At 42.8% G+C, this 23,852-nt stretch overlaps 1 protein-coding gene across 3 annotated transcripts in view; it reads left to right on the forward strand.

The window, feature by feature from the left end:
- vps41 (VPS41 subunit of HOPS complex) overlaps positions 1-23,398 on the forward strand; it is a 237,190-nt gene extending 213,792 nt beyond the window's left edge. Inside the window, exons 24-29 of one of the 3 annotated variants that reach the window (XM_063042399.1) lie at positions 146-286; positions 2,777-2,913; positions 3,659-3,758; positions 7,508-7,552; positions 13,219-13,298; positions 22,004-23,398. In XM_063042399.1, coding sequence (XP_062898469.1) covers positions 146-286; positions 2,777-2,913; positions 3,659-3,758; positions 7,508-7,552; positions 13,219-13,298; positions 22,004-22,066 — 566 coding nt within the window. In that variant the 3' untranslated portion in view covers positions 22,067-23,398. The remainder of the gene's footprint in view (positions 1-145; positions 287-2,776; positions 2,914-3,658; positions 3,759-7,507; positions 7,553-13,218; positions 13,299-22,003) is intronic. The other 2 variants (XM_063042407.1, XM_063042410.1) reach the window with 2 other exon arrangements.
- Positions 23,399-23,852: the final 454 nt, after the last annotated feature.

Consider the following 23,852-nt stretch of genomic DNA (forward strand, 5'->3'; position numbering starts at 1 on the left):
TAAATTGGTCAGTAATCTGATGGAGCCTCTTCCTCCTAGCATTAAGAGTTGATAATTTTCTGATTGTCATTTCCAGTGGCATGAAGGGAATAAAATGCTGTGACTGATGCTGGGTCTTCCTGAGATGAGTGCTTTTCTTCTGCAGGTCGAATGGGAAATTGCCGCCGTGCACTGCAGATGATAACTGAGGAACTGCAAGATGTAGACAAGGCGATCGAGTTTGCCAAGGAACAGGATGATGCAGAGCTCTGGGAGGACCTCATCTCACATTCCATTGACAAACCACGTATGTAGATGGTCTTAAGTTAACTGAAATACTGATCATTTTACTGGGATTAGATTCTGTGTTTCCCTCGGAAATTTGTCCGTCCATTCACAATGGCACAATCAAATTCCCAACTGGCTATTGCTCCCCTGTGGGGCAACGACCTACCTCGCAATTCCTTCATCCCTACTTGCAATCGTGCCCTGGTGAAATCCTTAATCTTCCTCATCTTTTTCATTCTTGAATGTGGGCCCTGTCCTTGCTTCCAAGGACTTCAGCTGGTTAAATGGCCTAATTCTGCTCCTATGTCTTATCTCTTCCTGAAGTCCAATAGGACTTAGTTCAAGTGCATAAATGGTTTAGGTTCCCATTGCCACATCAGGCTGGATCACGATCTTAGCCCATTTTCTTCTGCCAGTACCACACTATTAATGGTTGGCTGACTTCTTCACCAATTGCCCTTATTTTTCTTCCATTTCTTAATCCTCTGTCCTATCTTTTCCTTCATCACTATCAACAGAAGGTCTCATGGCGTTCTTCATTACCAAGATTGATTCCATTTATTTTCCTTCTCTCTGTGTACCAGCCAAACCTTGGCGAGTCGGGGAAAGGGAAGAGGGAGATACAGAAATGATGCTGGGCTCCTCCTTTTGCATCCCATACCTCTGTGGATGAATTTCAGCCCTGCCCTCGCCTAATATCGCGGGCCTCACGGAGTCTGCCAGCTCCTACTGTTGAACTTCTTGCATCAACCCGTCTTTTAATGCTCCCGTTCCCTCTAGATTTGACTGTTTGGAAGATCTTCACTGAAGTGTTCATTTCAATGATCAGTCTGAATTCTGCTGTTCACATCCTAATTTGTACCGAGTCAAAATCGCCCATTAATAGGAATTTAAATAAATCTTTATTTCAATATCTCCCCCTGTTTAAAATTTTCATCCTCATTTCCCATTCAGTAACCTTTCTCATCTTGTGTGCTTGCATGTGCAAGAGATCAAATTTATAAAAATAATTAATACAAAGTTCTGTCACTAATTTTTTTTAAATGATTTATCAACCAACTAACCGGTGAACATGATCTCACTGTTTTTGCTCTCCTTTTGCACCACTTATTTAATTATTTTTTTTTAAATTGTAATTTATAATATTTTTATACATCCTGTGCCTAACAAAGTGGCCACTAAGTGTACAACCTCTAGAGCTTACAGGGGATAGTGTGATACACAAAAAGCATCCAGTGAGCGGCTATTCTATGGGCGAAAACATCTTGTTAATGAAAAAAGTCAGAGGAGAATGGCCAGAGTGTTGGAAGGTGGCGGTAACTCAAATAACCACGAGATACAACAGTGGTGTGCTCTCAGCTGAACCTCTTGACATCGTCTGCATGCTTTTATGCATTGAGTTGCTGCAATATGATTGGCTGATTAGATGTTTGCATTAATGTGCAGGTGTACAGGTGTCCCTAATAAAGTAACCACTGAATGTATACGAAGGATTTGTTAATCTTTAAGTTTCTGGGTAAATGAATGTTTGAGTTTATTTTCATGAGGGATAATTTATCACTTTTAAAGCTACCAGGTAATGTTGCAGTTCCATAAAATCCTGGTTAGACCAGACTTGGGGTATTGTGTTCAGTTTGGTCACCTCATGATGGGCAGGATGTGGAAGCTTTGGAGAGGATGCAGAGGAGATTCACCAAGATGTTGTCTCCATTGGAGACCCTGTCTTATGAGGATAGGTTGAGTGAGCTAGGGCTTTTCTCTTTGAGAAAAAGGAGGATGATTTGATAATAATAACAATAATAATAAGTACTTTATTGATCCCGAGTGGGAAATTATTTTGTTACACCAGCAACATTTAAAAATGTGCTTAGCAGTAATAATAAATATAACAATAATATTAACTAATAATAAAGTACAGAGTAATAATATACACAATAATAATTTACCAATGTGCAATAATAATGTACAAAATAATAAAACAGAGACTATCGTACTATGCTGTATACTCTCCTGTTGCAGAGAGATGAACTGTTGTATATACTTACTGCATATATGCTTGTTGATAGATGTGTACAAGATGATAAGAGACATAGATCGAATGGACAGCCAGAGACTTTTTCCAAGGTGGAAATGGCTGATACAAAGTGGTATAATTTTCAGGTGATTGGAGGAATGTAAAAGGGGATGTCAGAGAGTTTTTTTTCCACATAGAGTGGTGGGTGCATGGAACACCCTGCCAGGGACAGGATTTGTTAGGGACAGTTAAGAATGTCTTAGGTAGGCAGGTGGGTGATAGAAATATGGAGAGTTACGTAGGAGGGAAGGGTTAGACTGATCTTAAAGAAGGTTAAAATATTGGCACAATATTGTGGGTTGAAGGGTCTGTACTTTCTATGTTCTTAAATCAATTATATTCTTGGGATCTGACATGTGGTGATTCACTGTGTACTTGAACATTGTCCATCAAGTCTAGCCCACTGACAATCTGCCTTTTGTACCATCTCCACAGCGTTCATCACTGGACTGTTGAATAATATCGGGACCCACGTTGATCCAATTCTCTTGATCCACCGAATAAAGGAAGGCATGGAGATCCCTAACCTGCGAGATTCTCTGGTGAAGATCCTTCAGGATTATAACTTGCAGGTCAGTGCTGAGGAAAGTAAGAAAACGAGGACAATTACATTTTCTGCATAATGTTCTTCATCCATCCTCAATGATGTTCCAAGTTTATTGTCACCCGACTGTGCAACCAAACAAAACAATGTTCCTCTGGACCATGGTGCACCCACAAAACATAACACACAGCTCATCAACCAAAATATTACCGTAAATAAGTTAATAAAATATCATTCAAAATGCATGCAGTGCAGTTAAACAGAATACAGTAAATAGGTCGCTGACCCTAGTGACGAGACCTCGGTGGTGGCAGGGTATTAATTCATCTCAAGGGAGGATTCTCTCTATTCTTGGGGCACTGCTTCTTGAAGATGTCCTCAACTGTGGGGAGCATTGTACCTATGATGGATCTGGCTGAGTCTATGTCAAATTTGGAATCCCTGAATTACCATGATACTTTTGTGGCAACGTTTTCATCGTAATTAAAAAATTCCATTTGTTGCACGTCAACGATGGCTATGTGCACGGGAGCATTTCAGTAACTGTGCGGCTGTGCACCCGCATAGCTTAGCAGGGATCACTGGTTACAAAGCACCTTGGCTTCTGCTGAGATGGTAAGTTTTTAAATTAAAAACACCGACTTTAACACCACCTTGTGCTATGTCCTTGCACTAAGCACATCCTAATATTATTTTGGCAAGACAAGTGTCTGAGTGAAGAGAAAACTTTTATTTCATTAATAGTTGCAGCCAATTTCATTATTTGCTTGCAGATTTTACTGAGGGAAGGATGTAAAAAGATAATTGTGACTGACTGCTTGGCTTTGCTGAAGAAAATGCATAAAACCCAGATGAGAGGTGTCCGCGTTGATGGTAAGCAACCTTCCACGTCGATCCCTGTGGCAGAGAGGTTATAATAAAGCTTTCACTGACTGATGAATTCTTTTCTTAACTTTGAGTATTTCTGAGCCATTTAGATAAACACTCTTCTTCAGAATCAGACTCGGGTTTAATATCACTGACCTACAGCATGAAGTTTGTTGTTTTGTGGCAGCAGTACAGTGCAATGCATAAAATATACTCTAAACCACAATGGGGAATACATAAAATATTTCATAGTCATGGTCATAGTCATACTTTATTGATCCCGGGGGAAATTGGTTTTCGTTACAGTTGCACCATAAATAATAAATAGTAATAGAACCATAAATAGTTAAATAGTAATATGTAAATTATGCCAGTAAATTATGAAATAAATCCAGGACCAGCCTATTGGCTCAGGGTGTCTGACCCTCCAAGGGAGGAGTTGTAAAGTTTGATGGCCACAGGCAGGAATGACTTCCTATGACGCTCTATGCTGCATCTCGGAGGAATGAGTCTCTGGCTGAATGTACTCCTATGCCCAACCAGTACATTATGTAGTGGATGGGAGACATTGACCAAGATGGAATGCAACTTAGACAGCATCCTCTTTTCAGACACCACCGTGAGAGAGTCCAGTTCCATCCCCACAACATCACTGGCCTTACGAATGAGTTTGTTGATTCTGTTGGTATCTGCTACCCTCAGCCTGCTGCCCCAGCACACAACAGCAAACATGATAGCACTGGCCACCACAGACTCGTAGAACATCCTCAGCATCGTCCGGCAGATGTTAAAGGACCTCAGTCTCCTCAGAAAATAGAGGCGGCTCTGACCCTTCTTGTAGACAGCCTTAATGTTCTTTGACCAGTCCAGTTTATTGTCAATTCATATCCCCAGGTATTTGTAATCCTCCACCATGTCCACACTGACCCCCTGGATGGAAACAGGGGTCACCGGTACCTTAGCTCTCCTCAGGTCTACCACCAGCTCCTTAGTCTTTTTCACATTAAGCTGCAGATAATTCTGCTCACACCATGTGACAAAGTTTCCTACCGTAGCCCTGTACTCAGCCTCATCTCCCTTGCTGATGCATCCAACTATGGCAGAGTCATCAGAAAACTTCTGAAGATGACAGGACTCTGTGCAGTAGTTGAAGACCGAGGTGTAAATGAATAAGTAGTTCAAAAAGAGAGTAAATATAGTGAGGTGGTGTTCATGGGTTCATTGTCATCTCAGAAATCTGAATATGGAGAAGAAGAAGCTGTTCCTAAAATACTGAATCAGATTTCATATCGCCAACGTATGTTATAAAATTTGTTGTTTTGTGGCAGCAGTACAGTGCAATATATATTTTTAAATTACTATAAGTTACAATCAGCATGATTACCATTATGTGCTGCATCGTATGACGTTAGTGATTGTGGTCCTTGGCCATGATTGTTTCTGACAAAAGTTTCTACAGAAGTGATTTTCCATTGCCACCTTCTGGGCAGTGTCTTTACAAGACGGGTGAGCAGCCTTTGTCAATACTCTGCCTGGCGTCAGTGGTCGCATAACCAGGACTTGTGATCTGCATCAGCTGCTCAAACGACCATCCACCACCTGCTCCCACGGCTTCACGTGACCCTGATCCGGGGGGGTGGGGGAGTGGGCTAAGCAGGTGCTATACCTTGCCCAAGGGTGACCTGTAGACTAGCGGAGGAAAGGAGTGCCTTACGCCTCCTTTGGTAGAGACGTAGCTCCACCCCACCACCCTGGTCAAAGCGGTGTACCAGAATGTCACCGCTGTCGTATGCAAACAGCTACTTGGAGCCACAGGTGAGGGCTGAGTGTCTGGTGGAGACCAAAGGTGAGAGAGCTGCCCCAGAATGGACATGACAAGTCCTTTCACTGGAGGTGCTACTTCTCCCTCGACACCCCATACATCTCAATTCACAGTAGAACAAAGAAATACAATAGAATCAATGAAAAACTACACACTACAAACAACCGACAAGCAACTGAAGTGCAAAAAAAAGATAAATTGTGCAAATGTGAATATTCACGGGGTATTTTTCTGCATCTGTTCTACTGAAGTGGGCACGTGGCCAAGTGGTTAAGGCGTTCGTCTACTGATCTCAAGGTTGCTAGTTCGAGCCTCAGCTGTGGCAGCGTGTTTGTGTCCTTGAGCAAGACACTTAATCACACATTGCTCGAGTCTGTGCGAGGAGTGGCGCCCCACACAGACTTCCAATCTGTGCCTTGTAAGGCGTGAAAATGCCCGACGCAGGCCTCTCATGGTCTGAGTCGACGTTCCCTTCCCCGTTCTACCGAATAGATTTAATCGAGATTAATTGAGTCAGATGGTATGATGCAGTAATGGAGGCTACAGAAGTTAAGGGTGAAAGATTAAATGTTGATGAGGAGCATGAGGGGGAACTTCTTCACTCAGAGGGTGGTGAGAGTGTTGGACAAGCTGCCAGTTCAAGTGATGAAGGTGTGGTTGATTTCAGCATTTAGGGAAATTTGGATAGCCTCATGGATGGGGGTGGGGGTGGTGTATGGAAGGCTGTAGCCTGGGTGCACGTCAGTGGCTGATTAATGGTTCGGCACAGGCTAGATGGGCCGAAGGACTATTTTCTGTGCTGTCATATTGTGTGACTGTGTGAATGAGAAGGCAGTAGTGGCTTAGCTGATACTGGGCACGTGAAGATAGGAGGGAGCCCAATTGCCAGCAATTGACACGGTCTTCTGTTGTAAACACCATGTGATCCTTTTCCAGTGGGCATTACTGTTCACTACGTAAAAATAAAGATGTTTTGTTTTTAAGAAAGAAGAGGAATTTCTTGGTATTGGGTACAAGCCAGTCAATGCTACCCCTTTAAAGATCACTGGCTGAATCTCAAAGAATGCTCCATCCAGTTCTCTGCAATATGAAGAGCTTGGAGAGGAGTTGTACTGAAGTTATGCCAGGAATAGGGGACTTCACTTATGTGAAGTTGCTGGAAAGACTGGAGCTCTTCAAGCAGAGACAATTAAAGATAGAAACTTAGAAACATAGAAAATAGGTGCAGGAGTAGGCCATTCGGCCCTTCGAGCCTGCACTGCCATTCAGTATGATCATGGCTGATCATCCAACTCAGAACCCTGTACCTGCCTTCTCTCCATACCCCCGATCCCTTTAGCCACAAGGGCCATATCTAACTCCCTCTTAAATATAGCCAATGAACTGGCCTCAACTGTTTCCTGTGGCAGAGAATTCTACAGATTCACCACTCTGTGTGAAGAAGTTTTTCCTCATCTCGGTCCTAAAAGGCTTCCCCTTTATCCTCAAACTGTGACCCCTCGTTCTGGACTTCCCCAACATCGGGAACAATCTTCCTACATCTAGCCTGTCCAATCCCTTTAGAATTTTATACGTTTCAATAAGATCCCCCCTCAATCTTCTAAATTCCAACGAGTGTAAGCCTAGTTCATCCAGTCTTTCATCATATGAAAGTCCTGCCATCCCAGGAATCAATCTGGTGAACCTTCTTTGTACTCCCTCTATGGCAAGGATGTCTTTCCTCAGATTAGGGGAAATCTAATTAGATGATTGAACTTACATCTTAATTATGAGGGTATTTGATGGAGGGGAATCCATTCCCAGAATGAACAGCATCTCGCTCCAGACAACATGGGTTTAAGGCAGTGCTGGGAGACATGAGGTTTTGGATAACTTCACCCGCCATGGAAATGATTCTGCAGCAGAGTGTACAGTAATCTCTATTTTCTTACAGAAGAGAACATCTGTGGATCATGCCATTCTCCCATTTTGCCTGCAGGTAGGTGCCTTTTAAACTGGTCGACGGGTGGGTGAAATTGTGAGAGGAAGGTTAGTCTGGTAAATCTGAGTTACGTGGGACATTATTGTGACCTCTTTTGGCCAACATAAAAAATAAAACTTACCTCCTTTCTTTATTCACTGGGTCAATTAGTAAATTGGTTTATTATTGACACATTTACCAAGGTACAGTGAAAAACCTGTCTTGAAAACCAGTCATTCATTACACTGGCCCTTCCAACCCAAAGAGCCCATTCGACCCATTTACACCCACGTACTCACTCATACATCTTTGGAATGTGGGTGGAAACGAAGCACCCAGAGGAAATGCACTATACGTGGTCACGGAAAATGTACAAATTCCTTACAGACAGCAGTGGGAATCGAATCTGGGTCAACGGTGCTGTAAAGTTTTACACTAACCACTACGCTACCGTGCTGCCCCCTAAATATGCCTTTGCATTTAAAATACGCTAATTGTCTTCATGAGATTCCTCACTGTCCACTCATCCTCAAATGTTCTTTTCTCCCCTGTTATCTGCGTACATCTAACTAACCAGAGCTCCTGGTTACTTAACTGTGTTTGAATATTTCTGTACTTGTCTCCAAATTTTCAATGCTCACCTGTTCCATTGAGGTACAGATTGTGCCAGGTTTCCAAGTGGGCTAAGTTCCTAGCTGGCCTACCATAGAAATTATCTTTCCATAAGACCATAAGATCTTGTACCTTATTGTCTATCTGCACTGCCCTTTCTCTGTAGCTAGACATTTTATTCTGCATTGTTACTGCTTTACCTTGTTCTACCTCAATACACTGTGTAATGATTTGATCTGTATGCACAGTATACAAGACAAGCTTTTCACTGTACCTCAGAACCATGGACCATAAAATCAAATGGTTCTGTTTATCATCAGAGAATGTATACAGTATACAGCCTGAAATACTTAGTCTTCGCAGGCATCCTCGAAAAACAGAAGAACCTCAAAGAATGAACGACAGAAAAATGTTAGAATTCCTAACCCCCTCTTCCCCTCCCCCATGCAAGCAGCAGAAAGCCTCATTGCAAAATCCTCCCCCCTGCCCATTTCAGCAAAAAGCATCAGCACTCCCCCACCCACCGAGGAACAGCGAAGAGAGACCGTGATCTGCAGTCGACAAGGCACAGAGAGGTATCACCCATTTTCACAGCGAAACAGGAGACTGACAGTCACTGATACGATATTACAGTCTGCCGTGTCAATTTCCCATACAGCTGCCGCAGCGAAATCCCGATGTTCCATCTCCCAGGACACCTCAGTCGGCAACACCGGCCTGAAATCGGTCATCCACAGGGCCTTGCAGGGCCAAACCCCAGAGGTGCCACCGTCCAAGCCGTGCCTGGGGAATGTCGGAAAACGATCGGCCGACAAGATCCAGGAATGGGAACTCGTCCACCGTAAAATAAAAAAACGCAGTTTGAGTGCCACTTGCAGATCAGGACCTTGATAGAACCCCAACCACCTTGAGAAGGGAAAAAAGAGACATCACAGAGAGAAATTAAGCTGTTTTGTTGCCGATGAGTTTGAAGAGGCAGTCTGTTGCCACCATCTTAACCCTGCCCACCTCCGACCGTCAGACACAAACAGGATCAGAATTAGGCCATTGAGCCCATCAAGTCTGCTCTGACATTCAGTCACGGCTGACTTATTTCCCCCTCAATCCCATTCTCCTTCCTTCTTTCTGTAACCTTTGACACCCTTGCTAATCAAGAACCTGTAAGACTCCACTTTAAATATACCCAGTGATGAACTGACGGACCCAGTGGGTCATGGTCTCTTTAAGGGTTTTGCTATTGCATGCCTGTGGGGGGGGTGGGGTTGATGTTTTTACTGAGGCGGGGGGGGGGTTAATGCTTTGCTGCTGCTTGGGTGTGGGTGGGAGAGGGTGGTCTTTGGGGCTCTATTGTTTTTCTGTCATTCATTCTTTGGGGTTTTTCTTCTGTTTTGTGGATGTCTGTGAAGAGTAAGAATTTCAGGTTGTAAACTGTATACATTCTCTGATATTAAATGGAACCTTTGAATCACTGCACCATTGACTTGGCCTCCACAGCTGCCTGTGGCAATGAATTCCACCAATTCACCATACTGTAGCTAAAAAGTTCCTCCTTTTCTCTGTTCCAAAGAGACATTGTTGTATGTTCCCTCTGGTCCTAGACATCCCTACTACTGGAAACTCCATTCTGTGTTTCCCGAATTGATTTCAAATCCCGTTTAACCTGCTAGAGTTTTGTTGTGTATGGTTACTCTGTGCACCCAGTGAGTTTATAACTGAACAATGATAAACTTCGACCTCATTTTTCTTTTAAACTCTAGCTCAATCTTCCTTTTGCAAAAATGTTTGATATCATTTGTTGTTTGACCGGTGTTTGGTTCTCTCCATCAACTCCTTTCTATTTCTGAATGTGTTGATTTTCAGGGCAGTTTCTGGAAATACTGTGTAAGGCAGTGAGTGGGCATTGGGACACATTATGCTTGCAGCAAAAACTCCTTCCCAAGCAGATTTAACTAACTTAGAAAATCTCAAGTGTGGGGATTTAAGATTCAAGATTATTTATTGTCATTCATCAGTACAGAAGTGTAAAGGAGAATGAAGTGATTGTTACTCTGGATCCGATGCCGCATAAAAACATACAATAAACATTGAACACAATTAAAATCATAATAAATATGAACACAAAAGAAAAAACACAATCTGTGGCAACTTCTCAATGAAAGCAGTATGATTTCTACAGAAAATTGAAGATGATTAGACGTATTAAGTGTATACAATTTATTAGAACATTATATCACAATGTTATACCAATCTTTTAACCTTCTCTAAGATCAATCTAACCCTTCCCTTCTACATTGTCCCTCCATTTTTCTATCAAGCATATGTCTGTCTAAGAGTTTCTTAAATGCCCCTAACATATCTGCCTCTACCACCACCCCTGGCAGGACGTTCCACCGGAAGCTTTAAACTAATTTGCCAGGGGGTTGGGAACAGGAGTGAAACAGCTGAGGACGGGGCAGTTGGCGTACATGGAGATGCGATGTGCAGTGAGACTGTGAGGAGGGACAGGCAGATGATGAAGCAAAATTGCAGTCGGTGGGATGAGTTGAAGTGTAACATGGGGGCAAAGTGGAAAAGGATGATGGATACAGGACTGAAGGTGTTATATTAGAATACACTTAATATATGGAATGACATTGGTGATTTTGTAACCCTGTTAAAGATTGGTAGGTATGATGTTGTGGGCATCTCTGAGTCTTGGCTGAAAGAAGATCATAATCGGTAGCTTGACATCCAAGAATATACATTGTACCCAAAGGACAGGCAGGTAGACAGAGGGTGTGGGGTGGCTCAAATGGTAAAAGCTGAAATCAAGTCCTTAGAAAGTGGTAACACAGGATCAGAAGATGTAGAATCCGTGTGGGTAGAGTTAAGAAATTGCAAGGGTAAAAAGACCTTGATGGGAGTTTTACACAGACCCCCAAACAGTTGCTAGTATGTGCGATGTAGAGTTCAATGGGAAATAGAAAAGGCATATAAAAAGGCAATGTTACGATAGTCATGGGAGATTTTGATATGCAGGTGGATTGGAAAAATCACATTTGATGCTGGATCCTAAGAGAAGGAATTTGTAGAATTCCTACAAGATGGCTTTTTAGAGCAGCTTGTGATTGAGCCCATGAGGGTAAAGACAATTCTGGATTAGATATTGCACAATAGGCTAGATTTGATTAGGGACCTTAAAGTAAAGGAACACTTAAGTGGCAGTGATCATAATATGATAGAATTCACTGTGGAGTTTGAGAGGGAGAAGATAAAATCGGAAGTATCAATATTACAGTGGAGTAAAGGGAATTACAGAGGCATGAGAGAGGAGCTGGCCAGAATTGATCGGAAGAGGACATGAGCAGGAAGAGAGGGCATATAATATAGCAAAAAATAGTGGGAAGTTAGAGGATTGAAAAACTTTTAAAAACCAACAGAACGCAACTAAAAAAGTCATAAAAAGAAAAAAGATGAAACATAAAGATAAGCTAGGATAAGAGGTTACAAAAGGTTTTTTTTTCCAGATATATAAAGAGTGAAAGAGAGACAAGCGTGCATATTAGACCGCTAGAAAATGTCGCATGAGAGGTAGTAATAGGGGACAAAGAAACGGCAGACGAACTTAATAGATATTTTGCGTCAGTCTTCACAGTGAAAGACACTAGTAGTGTATCAGAAATATGAGAGTGTCAAGGGACAGAAGTGATTGTTGTTGCTATTACTAAGAAGAAGGTGCTTGGGAAGCTGAAAGGTCTGAAGGCAAATAAACCACCTGGACTACACCCCAAGGTTCTAAAGTGGTGGCTGAAGATACTGTGGAGGCAGTAGTAATGAGTGTTCAGGAATCACTAGATTCTGGAATGGTTCCTGAGGACAAGAAAATTGCAAATGTTACTCTGCTCTTTAAAAAGGGAGGGAGGCAGAGGAAAAGAAATTATAGGCCAGTTAGCCTGATTTCAGTGGTTGGAAAGATGTTGGAGTCCATTATTAAGGACCAAGTTTTGGGGTACTTGCAGACACATGATAAAATAGGCCGTAGTCAGCATGGTTTCCTCAGGAAAATCTCGTCTGACAAATCTGTTGGAATTCTTTGAAGAAATAACAAGCAGGATAGAGAAAGGAGGATTGGTTGATATTGTTCACTTGGATTTTCAGAAGGCATTTGACAAGGTGCCACACGTGAGGCTGCTTAACAAATTAAGAGACCATGGTATTACCCCTAGGCCTGAGTCGACGTAGTAGTATTACAGGAAAGATACTAGCATGATCGAGCATTGGCTGATTAGCAGGAGGCAGAAAGCGGGAATAAAGGGGTCTTTTCCTGTGAGCTGAGATTCTGAATTGGAGAAAGTCCAATTCTGATGGCATCAGAAACGATCTGGAAAGTGACCAAGTTGCTGGATATGTTTAAAGCGGGGGTTTATAGGTTCTTGATTAGTCAGGACATCAAAGGTTACGGGGAGAAGGCAACCGAATGGGGTTGAGAGGAATAATAAATCAGCCATGATGGAATGTCTAAGTAGACTCAATTGGCTGAATGGCCTGAATTCTGCTCCTGTATCTTGTGGTCTTATTCTTGAATCCCACCACTCTCTGTGTAAAGATCTTACCTCTGACATCCCCCCTATACTTTTCTCAAATCACAAACTTATGCCCGCAACACACATCAAAGTTGCTGGTGAACGCAGCAGGCCAGGCAGCATCTCTAGGAAGAGGTACAGTTGATGTTTCAGGCCGAGACCCTTCGTCAGGACACCTCTTGTATAAACTTATGCCCTCTTGTATTAACCATTTCCACCCTGGGAAAAGCCTCTGGCTAACCCCTGACCTGTGCCTCTTATCATCTTGTATACCTCAATCAAGTCACCTCTCGTCCTCATTCACTCCAAAGAGAGGAGCCCTAGCATGCTCAACCTATCCACATAGTTGTGACCAGCAAGCTTAAAAGATGGGGGAGTTGTTTAGTCATCTCTCCACACCGACAGGCTTCAGTTGTGACTTCATGCATCCGTTGATCTTATTGCACGCGGGTCTGGGCTGTTTTCGTGTCGAGAGTGAATAAGTGAGTATTTTGTGCTTCCTCATTACAGAAGCTGCAAAACCGTTCAGTGTAGTGGTCTTCTACTGTCGACACATCTTTCATAAGGATTGCCTTCCTTCCCCAGGCATGGTATGTTCTTGATTTATGTTAACATCTAAAGGCCTAGTCTATTGTCAGAATATTACTTTTTATTTGGACCATATACGATAAGATATAGGAGCAGAATTAAGCCATTTGGCCCATCGAGTCTGCTCCACCATTCCATCATGATTGATTTATTATCCCCCTCAATCCCATTCTTCTGCTCTCCCTCCATAACTTTTGACACCCTGACTAATCAGGAACCTATCAACCTGCACTTTAAATATACGCAACGACCTGACCTCCACAGCCGTCTGTGGCAATGAATTCCACAGGTACACCACTCTCTGTCCAAAGAAATTCCTCATCTCTGTTCCAAAGGGACACCCATGTACTTCGAGACTGTGCCCTCTGGTCCTACATATCCCCACAATGGAAAACATCCTCTCCACAGCCATTCTATCTCGGCCTTTCAATATTCAATAGGTTTCAATGAGATTCTTCCACCACCAACCCACCCATTCTTCTAAACACCAGCAAGTACAGGGCCAGAGCCATCAAATGCTCCTCCCCCTTCATTCTTGTGAACCTCCTCTGGACCCTTGGACCCTCTCCAATGCCAGCACACCCTTTCTTAAATAAGGGGCTCAAAACTGCTCACATTACTCTGTGCGGTCTGCCCATTGCCTTATAAAGCCACATTATGGGAATGTATGCATTTACATCAGTACGTTCCTATAATAACCTATAGCTGTATGTTGTAAAACAGTGCCGGCTTCCAATTTCTTCCCCTTTTCCTCATTCATATAAATTATGTTTTATTTTTCTCTCAACAAGGCTAAAATCAAATCAAATCAGGTTTAATTATCATTCAAACCATACATAGATACGGCTGAATGAGACAGCATATCTCTGGGGCCAGGTACAAAACATTCAAAATAGTAAGCAAACTTCAAAATAGCAAGTAACATTCAAAATTGTAAGTAACATAATTCAAAAAGGTGAGAGAAGAAGCTCATTCACTCGAAGAGGAAACATATATATAGTCGTAGACCCTGAGCGACAATGTCCAGCAATCTCCTGGCAGTGTACAAACGCACACAATCCAGCCTGTCATTCCACCACTCAAGCACAGGAGGGCAGCACCAACAAGAGAGGCCAGGCTCCAGCCAAGTGGGGACACCACTCTGTAGCGCTTTGCGAGAGAGAGAGGATCTGTACTAGCATAAATGATTGTCTTTTTTATCCAGGTACCCTGAAGGATCCTCATTTGGGTTTGGTTTAACATGTCTAACATTTCTTAACATTTTCCTCAATTAAAATACATAAAATCCTGGAGGAACTCAGCCAGTCTAAGCCCTGATGAAGAGTCTTGGCCTGAAACATCGGCTGTTTATTCCCCTCTTTAGATGCTGCCTGACATGCTGAGTTCCTCAGCATTTTGTATGTGTTTCTCAAGATTTCCAGCATCTGCAGAATCGAAACACAAGAGAATCTGCAGATGCTGGAAGTCCTGAGCAACACACGCAAAATGCTGGAGGAACTCAGCAGGTCAGGCAGCACCTATGGAAATGAATAAACAGTCAGGGTTTTGGGCTGAGAAGGAAGGAGGAAGATGCCAGAATAAAAAAGGTGGGGAGAGGGGAAGGAGGATAGATGAGACTGGGTGGGTGGAGGAGTGGGTATGAGGTAAGAAGCTGGAGGCAATAATTGGAAACGGCAAAGGACTGGAGCAGAAGGAATCTGATAGGAAAGGAGAGTGGACCGTGGAAGAAAGGGAAGGAGGAAGGGCACCAGAGAAAGGTAATAGTCAGATGAGGAGAAGAGGTAAGAGAGCATAGTGGGGAATAGAAGAGGAGGGAATGGTGAGGAGGGAGACATTTACCAGAAGGAGAAAACAATGTTCATGCCATCGGGTTGGAGTCTGCCTAGATTGAATACAAGCTCTTGCTCTTCTCACATTTTGAGCTTTGACTAGCAACCAATCCAGACATCAGAAGTTTGAGAGGAGGGGATTTCATTCAGGTCCACTGACCAAGTAGAAAAAGGCAGGGTCAGATCATGGCAGCATGACGAGCTCTGACCAGCAACCAATCAGCATTTGGGATTGATTAGCAGGAGCAAGTGCTGTGGCCATAGTCTGAGTGGAGAGAATGGACATAGTGATCATGAGGTGTAAGTGAAGACAGGCTTCAGTCAGCCAAAAACTGGAGGTAAAGTTTTTTTCCTTCCCTTCTTTATATCTGCTTGGTTAAGACAGCAGAGGTGCCAGGCAGGATAGCTGAATGCTCTTCTTGGGAGATGTGAGAAGGCAGGGAGACCTCCAGTGTCCCTGACGACTACTCCTGCGAGAAGTGCATCCGGCTGCAGCTTCTAACGATCTGAGTGGGGCTGGAGCTGGATGAACTCCAGATCATTCAGGAGGTTGAAGGAGTGATAGGACATATAGAGAGGTAGTTACACCCAAGGTGCAGAACAGTGGAAAATGGGTGCCAGTCAGGAAGGGGAAAGGAGTTAAGAACCCATTGCAGAGTACCCCTGTGGCCATCCCCCCTGAACAACAGGTTGACCTAACAGAGGAACGCAAGGCAGAGTGGTTGGGCGTCTGGCTCTGTGACTCAGATGGGAAGGGGGGAGAAGAGGCGCGCTGTGGTGAGAGGTGATTTGTTAGTTAGGAGAACGGACAGGAGGTTCTGTGGGCAGGAACAAGATTCCTGGATAGTATGTTGCCTCCTGGATGCCAGGATCCAGGATATCTCAGATCCTCAGCATTCTTAAGTCAGAGGGTGAAGAGCCAGAAGCCGTGGACTATAAAGGTACTATAAAGGCATGGGTAGTATAAGTGACGAGGTTCTGCAGAGGGAGTTCAGGGAGTTAAGTGCTAAGTTAAAGGTCAGGACCTCCAGGGTTGTGATTTCAAGATTACCACCCATACCACATGCTAGAGAGACTAGAACAAGGAAAATTATACAGTTTAATACGTGGTTAAGGAGTTGGTGTAGGAGGGAGGGCATAAGCTTTTTGGATCATTGGGCTCTCTTCCAGTGAAGGTGGGACCTGTACAGAAGGGATGATTTGCACCTGAACTGGAGGGGGACAGATATCCTAGTGGGAAGGTTTGTTTACCTGCACAGTGGGGTTTATACTAGAGTGGTGGGGGATGGGCTCCAGAGTGTCAGAACAGTTGGTGAGAGGTTGTGGAGGCAGATGTTGTTAAGACCTCCGACAAAGTTAGGAATCAAAGGGTTGAGCATGGTGCAACTAGTGTCCTTGAGTATCGTAGGAAAAGCAGATGATAGTGCTGAAGATGAGATAGGGGGGATCTCATTGAAACCTACCAAATGTTGAAAGGACTAGACAAGATGGATGTGGAGAGGATGTTCCCTTTGGTTGGGGTATCCAGAACTAGAGGGCACAGCCTCAAAATTGAGGGGTGACCTTTTAGATCAGAAGTAAGGAGGAATTTTCTTTAGCCAAAGTGAGGTGAATCTGTGGAATGCTCTGCCACAGACTGCAGTGAAGCACAAGTCCGTGGGTATATTTAAAGCGGAAGTTGATAGATTCCTGATTGGTTGGGCATCAGGATATGGTGAGAAGGCAGGTTTTATGGGGTTGAATGGGATCTGGCAACAGCCATGATGAAATGGCAGAGTGGACTCGATGGGCTGAATAGCCTAATTCTGCTCCTATGTCTTATGGAACTCATTAGGCGATCACCAATTCTGGATTGGGTGTTATGCAATGAACCAGAATTGATTTGAGAGCTTTAGGTAAAAGAACCCCCAGGTGAAAGTGATCTTAATATGGTCGAATTCACCCTGAAATTGAGAAGGAGAAGCTAAAGTCAGATGTATTAGTATTACAGTGGAGTAAAGGGAATTACAGTGACATGAGAAAATATATGGCCGGAGTTGACTGGAAAAGAGCAGGAGCAGGGATGATGGCAGGGCAGCAATGGCTGGAACTACTGGAAGCAATTCGGAAGGCATAGGATATACATCCCAAAGAGGAAGACGTACTCTAAAAGGAAGATGACACAACCGTGGCTAACAAAAGAAATCAAAACCAAAGAGAGAGCATATAACAGAGCAAAAATTAGTGGGCAGTTAGAGGATTGAGAAGCTTTTATAACCAATGGAAAGAAACTAAAAAAGTCACCAAGACGTTAAAGGAGGATACAAAAGTAAGCTAGCCAGTAATATTAAAAGGATACCAAAAGTTTCTTCAGATACATAAAGTGCAAAAGAGAGGTGAGAGTGGATATTGGACTACTGAAAAGATAGTAATGGGGGACAAGAAAATGGTGGACGAACTGAATAAGTATTTTGCATCAGCCTTCACTGTGGAGGACATTGGCAGTATGGTGGAAGTTACAGGTGTCAGGGGTCATGCAGTGTGTGAAGTTGCCATTACTAGAGAGAAGGGTCTTGGGAAACTGAAAGGTCTGAAGGTAGATAAGTCATCTGGGCCAGATGGTGTACACCCCAGGGTTCTGAAAGAGGTGGCTGAAGAGATTATGAAAACATTAGCAATGATCTTTCAAGAATCGCTAGATTCTAGAATGGTTCCAGAAGACTGGAAAAATCTAAATGTCACTCCACAGTTCAAGAAGGGAGAGAGGCAGAAGAAAGGAAGCTATAGGCCAGTTAGTGGTTGGGAAGATGTTGGAGTTGATTATTAAGGATGTCGTTTCAGAGTATTTGGAGGCTCATGATAAAATAGGCCGTAGTCAGCATGGTTTCCTCAAAGAAAAACCTTGCCTGATAAATCTGTTGGAATTCTTTGAAGAAATAACAAGCAGGATAGACAAAAGAGAATTGGTTGATGTTATGTACTCGGATTTTCAGAAAACCTTTGATAAGATGCCATAAATGAGGCTGCTTAACAAGCTACAGGTCCGTGGTATTACAGGAAAGATTCTAGCGTGGATAAAGCAGAGGCTGATTGGCAGGAGGCAAAGAGTGGGAATAAGGAAGCCTTTTCTGGCTGGCTGGCTGCCTGTGACTAGTGGTATTGGCACTGATTCTTTTTATGTTGTATGTCAATTAATTGGATGGTGGAATTGATGCCTTTGTTGCAAGGTGGAGAGGCGGGTAGTTTTGAGGAAATAGAGAGGCTACAGAAGGACTTAGGCCAATAAGAAGAATGGACAAAGAAATGGCAGATGGAATACAGTGTCAGGAAGTATATGGTCATGAACTTTGTTAGAAGAAATAAAAGGGTTTATGTTTTTCTAAGTGGAGAGGAAGTACAAAAAAAAACTGAAGTTCATAGGGACTTGGGAGTCCTTGTGCAGGATTCCCTGAAAGTTAACTTGCAGGTTGAGTCTGTGGTGAGGAAGGCAAATGCAATGTTAACATTCATTTCAAGAGGACTAGAACATAAAAGCAAGGATGTAATGCTGAGACCTTAGAAAGCACTGGTGAGGTCTCACTTGAGTATTTTGAGCAGTTTTGGGCCCCTTAGAAGAGATATGCTGAAACTGGAGAGGGTTCTAAGGAGGTTCATGAAAATGATTCCAGGATTAAATGACTTGACATATGAAGAGTGTTTGATGGCTCTGGGCCTGTATTCACCAGAATTCAGAGGAATAAGGGGTGACCTCATTGAAACCCAATGAATGGTGAAAGACCCTGATAGAGTTGATGTGGAGAGAATATTTCCTATGGTGGGAGTGTCTAAGACCAGAGGACACAGCCTCAGAATAGAGAAGTGTCCTTTTAGAACGGAGATGAAGGGAAATTTCTTCAGCCAGAGAGTGGTGAATCATTCTTTGCCACAGGCAGCTGTGGAGACCAAGTCTTTATGTATATTTAAGGCAGTGGTTGATAGATTCTTGATTGGTTGGGGCATGAAGGGAGAAGGCAGGAGATTGGAGTTGAGAGGAAAATTGGATCCGCCATGATGAAATGGCGGAGCAGACTAGATGGGCCAAATGGCCTAATTCTGCTCCTTTATCTCATGTTCTAACAGTTAGTGGAGAGCTTGTGGAGGCAGATATTGGTAAGACCTCAGACAAAGTTAGAAATCAAAAGTTTGAGCATGGTGTGACTAGTGTCCTGAGCTGTGTATATTTCAGTGCAAGAAGTATCGTAGGAAAGACGGATGAGGTCAGGGCATGAATCAACACTTGGAAGTATAATGCTGTAGCCATTAGTGAGACTCGGTTGCAGGAGGGGCAGGACTGGCAGCTCAGTATTCTGGGGTTCCGTTGTTTCAGATGTGATGGAGCAGGAAGGATTAAAGGAGGAGAGTTGGTGTTACTAATCAGGGAAAATTCATGGCAGTGCTCCGTCAAGACTGTCTGGAGAACTTGACTAGTGAAGTATTGTAGGTGTAACTGAGAAATAAGAAAGGTATGACCATGTTAATGGGGTTATATTACAGACCATCCAACAGTCCGAGTGATTTAGAGGAACAAATTTGTAGAGAGATCATAAACTGTTGCATGAAACATAAGGTTGTTATAGTAGGTGATTGTAACTGTCCACGTATTGATTGGGACTCCCAAACTGTAAACAGACTTGATGGGATAGGGTTTGTCAAGTGTGTTCAGGAAAGTCTCCATCAGTACCTAGAAGTCCCAACGAGAGAGTGTGTGGTATTGGATCTGCTACTAGGGAATGAGATGGGTCATGTGTGTAGGGGAACATTTTGCATCCAGTGTCCACAATACCATTAGTTTCAAAGTAAATATGCAAAAAAGATAGTCCATGCGTTGAGATTCTAAATTGGAGTAAGGCCAATTTTGATGGTGTCAGAAATGATCTGGCAGGTGTGTTTTCTGGCAAAGGTGTACCTGGGAAGTGGGAGGCCTTCAAAAATAAAATTTTGATAGTACATAGCTTCTGTGTGCCTTTCAGAATAAAAGGTAAAGATAATAAAAGTAGGGAACCTTGGGTTCAAGCGATAGCGAGGCCCTGGTCTTAAATATACCTTAACGATTTAGCCTCTGTGGCCGCCTATGGCAATGAATCCCACAGATCTGCCACCACCCTCCGGCTAAAGAAATTCCTCCTCATCTCCGTTCTAAGTGGATTCTATGGAATACAACCATAACAGAATCAACAACACTTGGGCTTTGAACCAGTGTACAAAAGGCAGCAAACTGTGCAAATATAAAAAGAAAGATATAATAATAATAATAATAAATAAATAATATGAGGTGAAGAGTCCTTGAAGGTGAGTCCATAGGTTGTGGGAACATTTCAGTGATGGGGCAAATGAAGTTGAATGGTTATCCCCTTTGGTTCAAGGGCCTGATAGTTGTTCCTGAACCTGGTGGTGTGGGTCCTGAGGCTCCTTTACCTTCTTCCTGATGGTATCAGTGAGAAGAGAGCATGGGCTGGATGGTCGAGGTCCCTGATGATGAATACGTTGGAGTAAAGGTCTTATTCTACTCAGAATATGATTTACTTAAGAAAAATAAAAGTAACTCAAAAGTCCCATGAATAATGATATTAGTAAAATCATCTTAGCAAACATTTGTTTGTGTCTATTTTTTGCATTAGTGGAAAGGATATTGGTTTGTAGTGTGAGAGTTCCAAAGGAATCAGCTTCCACAGAGTTTCTTCTCTAAGTAACCCCCTCGTGCACTGATCTCCCTCCTGGCATTCATCTCTGCAAATGGGACAGTGCTACATCTGCCCCTTCACCTCCACCCTTCCCTCACCACTATTTAGGACCCCGAACAGCCCTTCCAGGTTCAAAGTAAATTTATTATCAAACTACATATATATTTCCATATACAACCCAAGATTCATTTTCTTGCACACATACTCAATAAATCCATTATAGAATAATAACCATAATAGAATCAATGAGAGATCACACCAGCTTGGGCATTCAGCCGGTGTGCAAAAGACAACAAACTGTGCAAATACAAAAAGAAAGAAATAATAATAACGACAATAAATAATAAATATCAAGAACAGGAGAATATCAACACTTCACTTGAGAGTCTGTGTGGGCACCTGGCCAAGTGGTTAAGGCATTGGACTAGTGACCTGAAGGTTGTGAGTTCGAGCCCCAGCCGAGGCAACGTGTTATGTCCTTAAGCAAGGCACTTAATCACACATTGCTCTGCGACGACACTGGTGCCAAGCTGTATGGGTCCTAATACCCTTCCCTTGGACAACATTTGTGTCGTGGAGAGGGGAGACTTGCAGCATGGGCAACTGCTGGTCTTCCATACAACCTTGCCCAGGCCTGCGCCCTGGAGAGTGAAGACTTTCCAGGCGCAGACCCATGGTCTCACGAGACTAACGAATGCCTTTACTTTACTTACTTGAGAGTCTGTCAGGGTAATTTATTGTAGCCTCCTATACATCGGTGAAACCCTTCACAGGTTGGGGACTGTTATCCAGCACTTTCGATCTGTCCGCCACAAAAGTCAGGATCTCTTGGTGGCTTCCCAATTCAATTCCACTTCCCATTCCCATTCTGATATGTCAGTGCATAGCCTCCTCCACTGCCAGGATGAGGCCACACTCAGGTTGGAGCAACAACATCTCATATTCCATCTGGTTAGCCTCCAAACTGATTGCATGACTATCGATTTCTCCAAATTCTGGTCATTTCTCCCCTCCTTTCTTCTGTCTTTTTCCATTTCCCGTTCTGGTTACTGGAGAATATTAAAGGTTACAAATTTCATTATTATTTTTAGTCCTAGCACCTAAGGTTTAAAACAAATGTAATTTCTTGTTTATGGGTGCACCACTGATTAATGTGAGTTTTTTTTTTCTTTTTATAAGCAGTTCTGTAACATCTGCAGTGCAAAAAATCGAGGACCCGGCAGTGGAATGAGTGAAGTTTAAACCCTGAGATGAATTTGCCGAACAACCGTTAATTTAAAACCTTGGCTGCATTGTTGCGATACAGGTCATTTTCAGTCAACTGTACTTTGACAACTGTCAAATCTAGTGTGGGTTATGAAGTATTAACTCCTGATTAACATCACTTTAAAGTCATCCACCTTGTACATAATCCGCTTGCAGAAACCACGTGATCATATACAAACTTGAAGAACAAATGTTTTCCCCAACATTTGTCTCTCCTGCAACAGCTTTGACCTTTTCACTAAGAAAGTTGAGACATGTTAAAGATACAACTGTGTTTGCATTTGTAATTATAGTTCTGTTCTATATAAATACGTATGTATACGTTTGTAGCAATAGTTGTGTTCTATATAACTATTTGTATGTAGAGTTGAGTTCTTCTGAAGTGCGCTTGATAACTTACAAATATTGTAAACTTGTATGAAAAATCTAATAATTAAATAGCTGTTCTTTACGTTCTCAAGTCAGAGTAGTTTTTTATGAGATTCTGTAGATGCTGGAAATCCAAAGCAACACAGTCACAGAATGCTGGAAGGATTCAACTGGTCAGGCAAAGTTCAAATAAATTCTATTATCTAGGTACATTTATGCTGAGATTCATTTTCCTGTGGGCATACTCAGCAAACCTATAGAACGGTAACTATACTGTGAGAGTATAATGGAGATCATGGTGACAGGCTGAATCACTGTCTGGTATGGTGGTTGGGGGGCAGGGTGATACTGCTGCACAGGACTGAAAGAAGCTACAGAAAATTGTAAAATTAGTCAGCTCCATCTTGGGTACCAGCTTCCGTAGTATCCAAGACATCTTCAAGGAGCGGTGGCTCAGAAAGGTGACATCCATTATCAAGGACCCCCATCACACAGGACATGCCCTTTTCTCATTGTTACCATCAGAAAGGAGGGACAGAAGCCTGAAGGCACACACTCGGCAATTCAAGAACAGCTTCTTCCCCTCTGCCATATGATTCCTAAATTCACACTGAACCCACGAACCCAGTCCTGCTGAAGAGTCTTGGCCCGAATTCATAGACTGTTTTCTTTTCCCAGATGCTGCCTGGCCTGCTGAGGTCTTCCAGCATTGTGTGTGTGTTGCTTGAACCCATCTTTTTTTAATATATATTCCTGTTTTTCCACTATTTTTAATCTATTCTATCTATACACATATATATATATATACTTTCTGTAATTGATTTTTTTCTTTGAATATTTATCAGGTATTGAATTGTACTGCTGCTAAGTTAACAAACTTCACGTCGCATGCCAGTGATAATAAACCTGATTCTGATTCTCTAATGTGACCAATGGAAGATCAACCAGAGTGCAGAAAACAACAAACTGTGCAAATGCAAATATAAATAAAATAGCAATAAATAATGAGAACGTGAGGTAATGAGATAAAGAGTCCTTAAAGTGGGACCATTGATTGTGGGAAGCATCTTAATGATTGGGCAAGTCAGTATAGTTATCCCCTTTTATTCAAGAGCCTGATGGTTGAGTGGTAGTAACTGTTCTTGAACCTGGTGGTGAAAGCCCAGAGGCTCCTGTACCTTCTACCTGATGGCAGCAGCGAGAATTGAGCATTGCCCGGATGGTGGGGATCCCTGATGATGGATGCTGCTTTCCTACGACACTGTTTCATGTAGATGTGCTCAATGGATGGGAGGGCTTTACCCATGATGGTCTGGCCCATATCCACTACTTTTGTAGGATTTTCCATTCAAGGACTTTGGTGTTTCCATACCAGGTCATGATGCAGCCAGTC

Source organism: Mobula hypostoma, chromosome 1 (genome assembly GCF_963921235.1).
Source record: "Mobula hypostoma chromosome 1, sMobHyp1.1, whole genome shotgun sequence".
NCBI classification, from domain to species: domain Eukaryota; kingdom Metazoa; phylum Chordata; class Chondrichthyes; order Myliobatiformes; family Myliobatidae; genus Mobula; species Mobula hypostoma.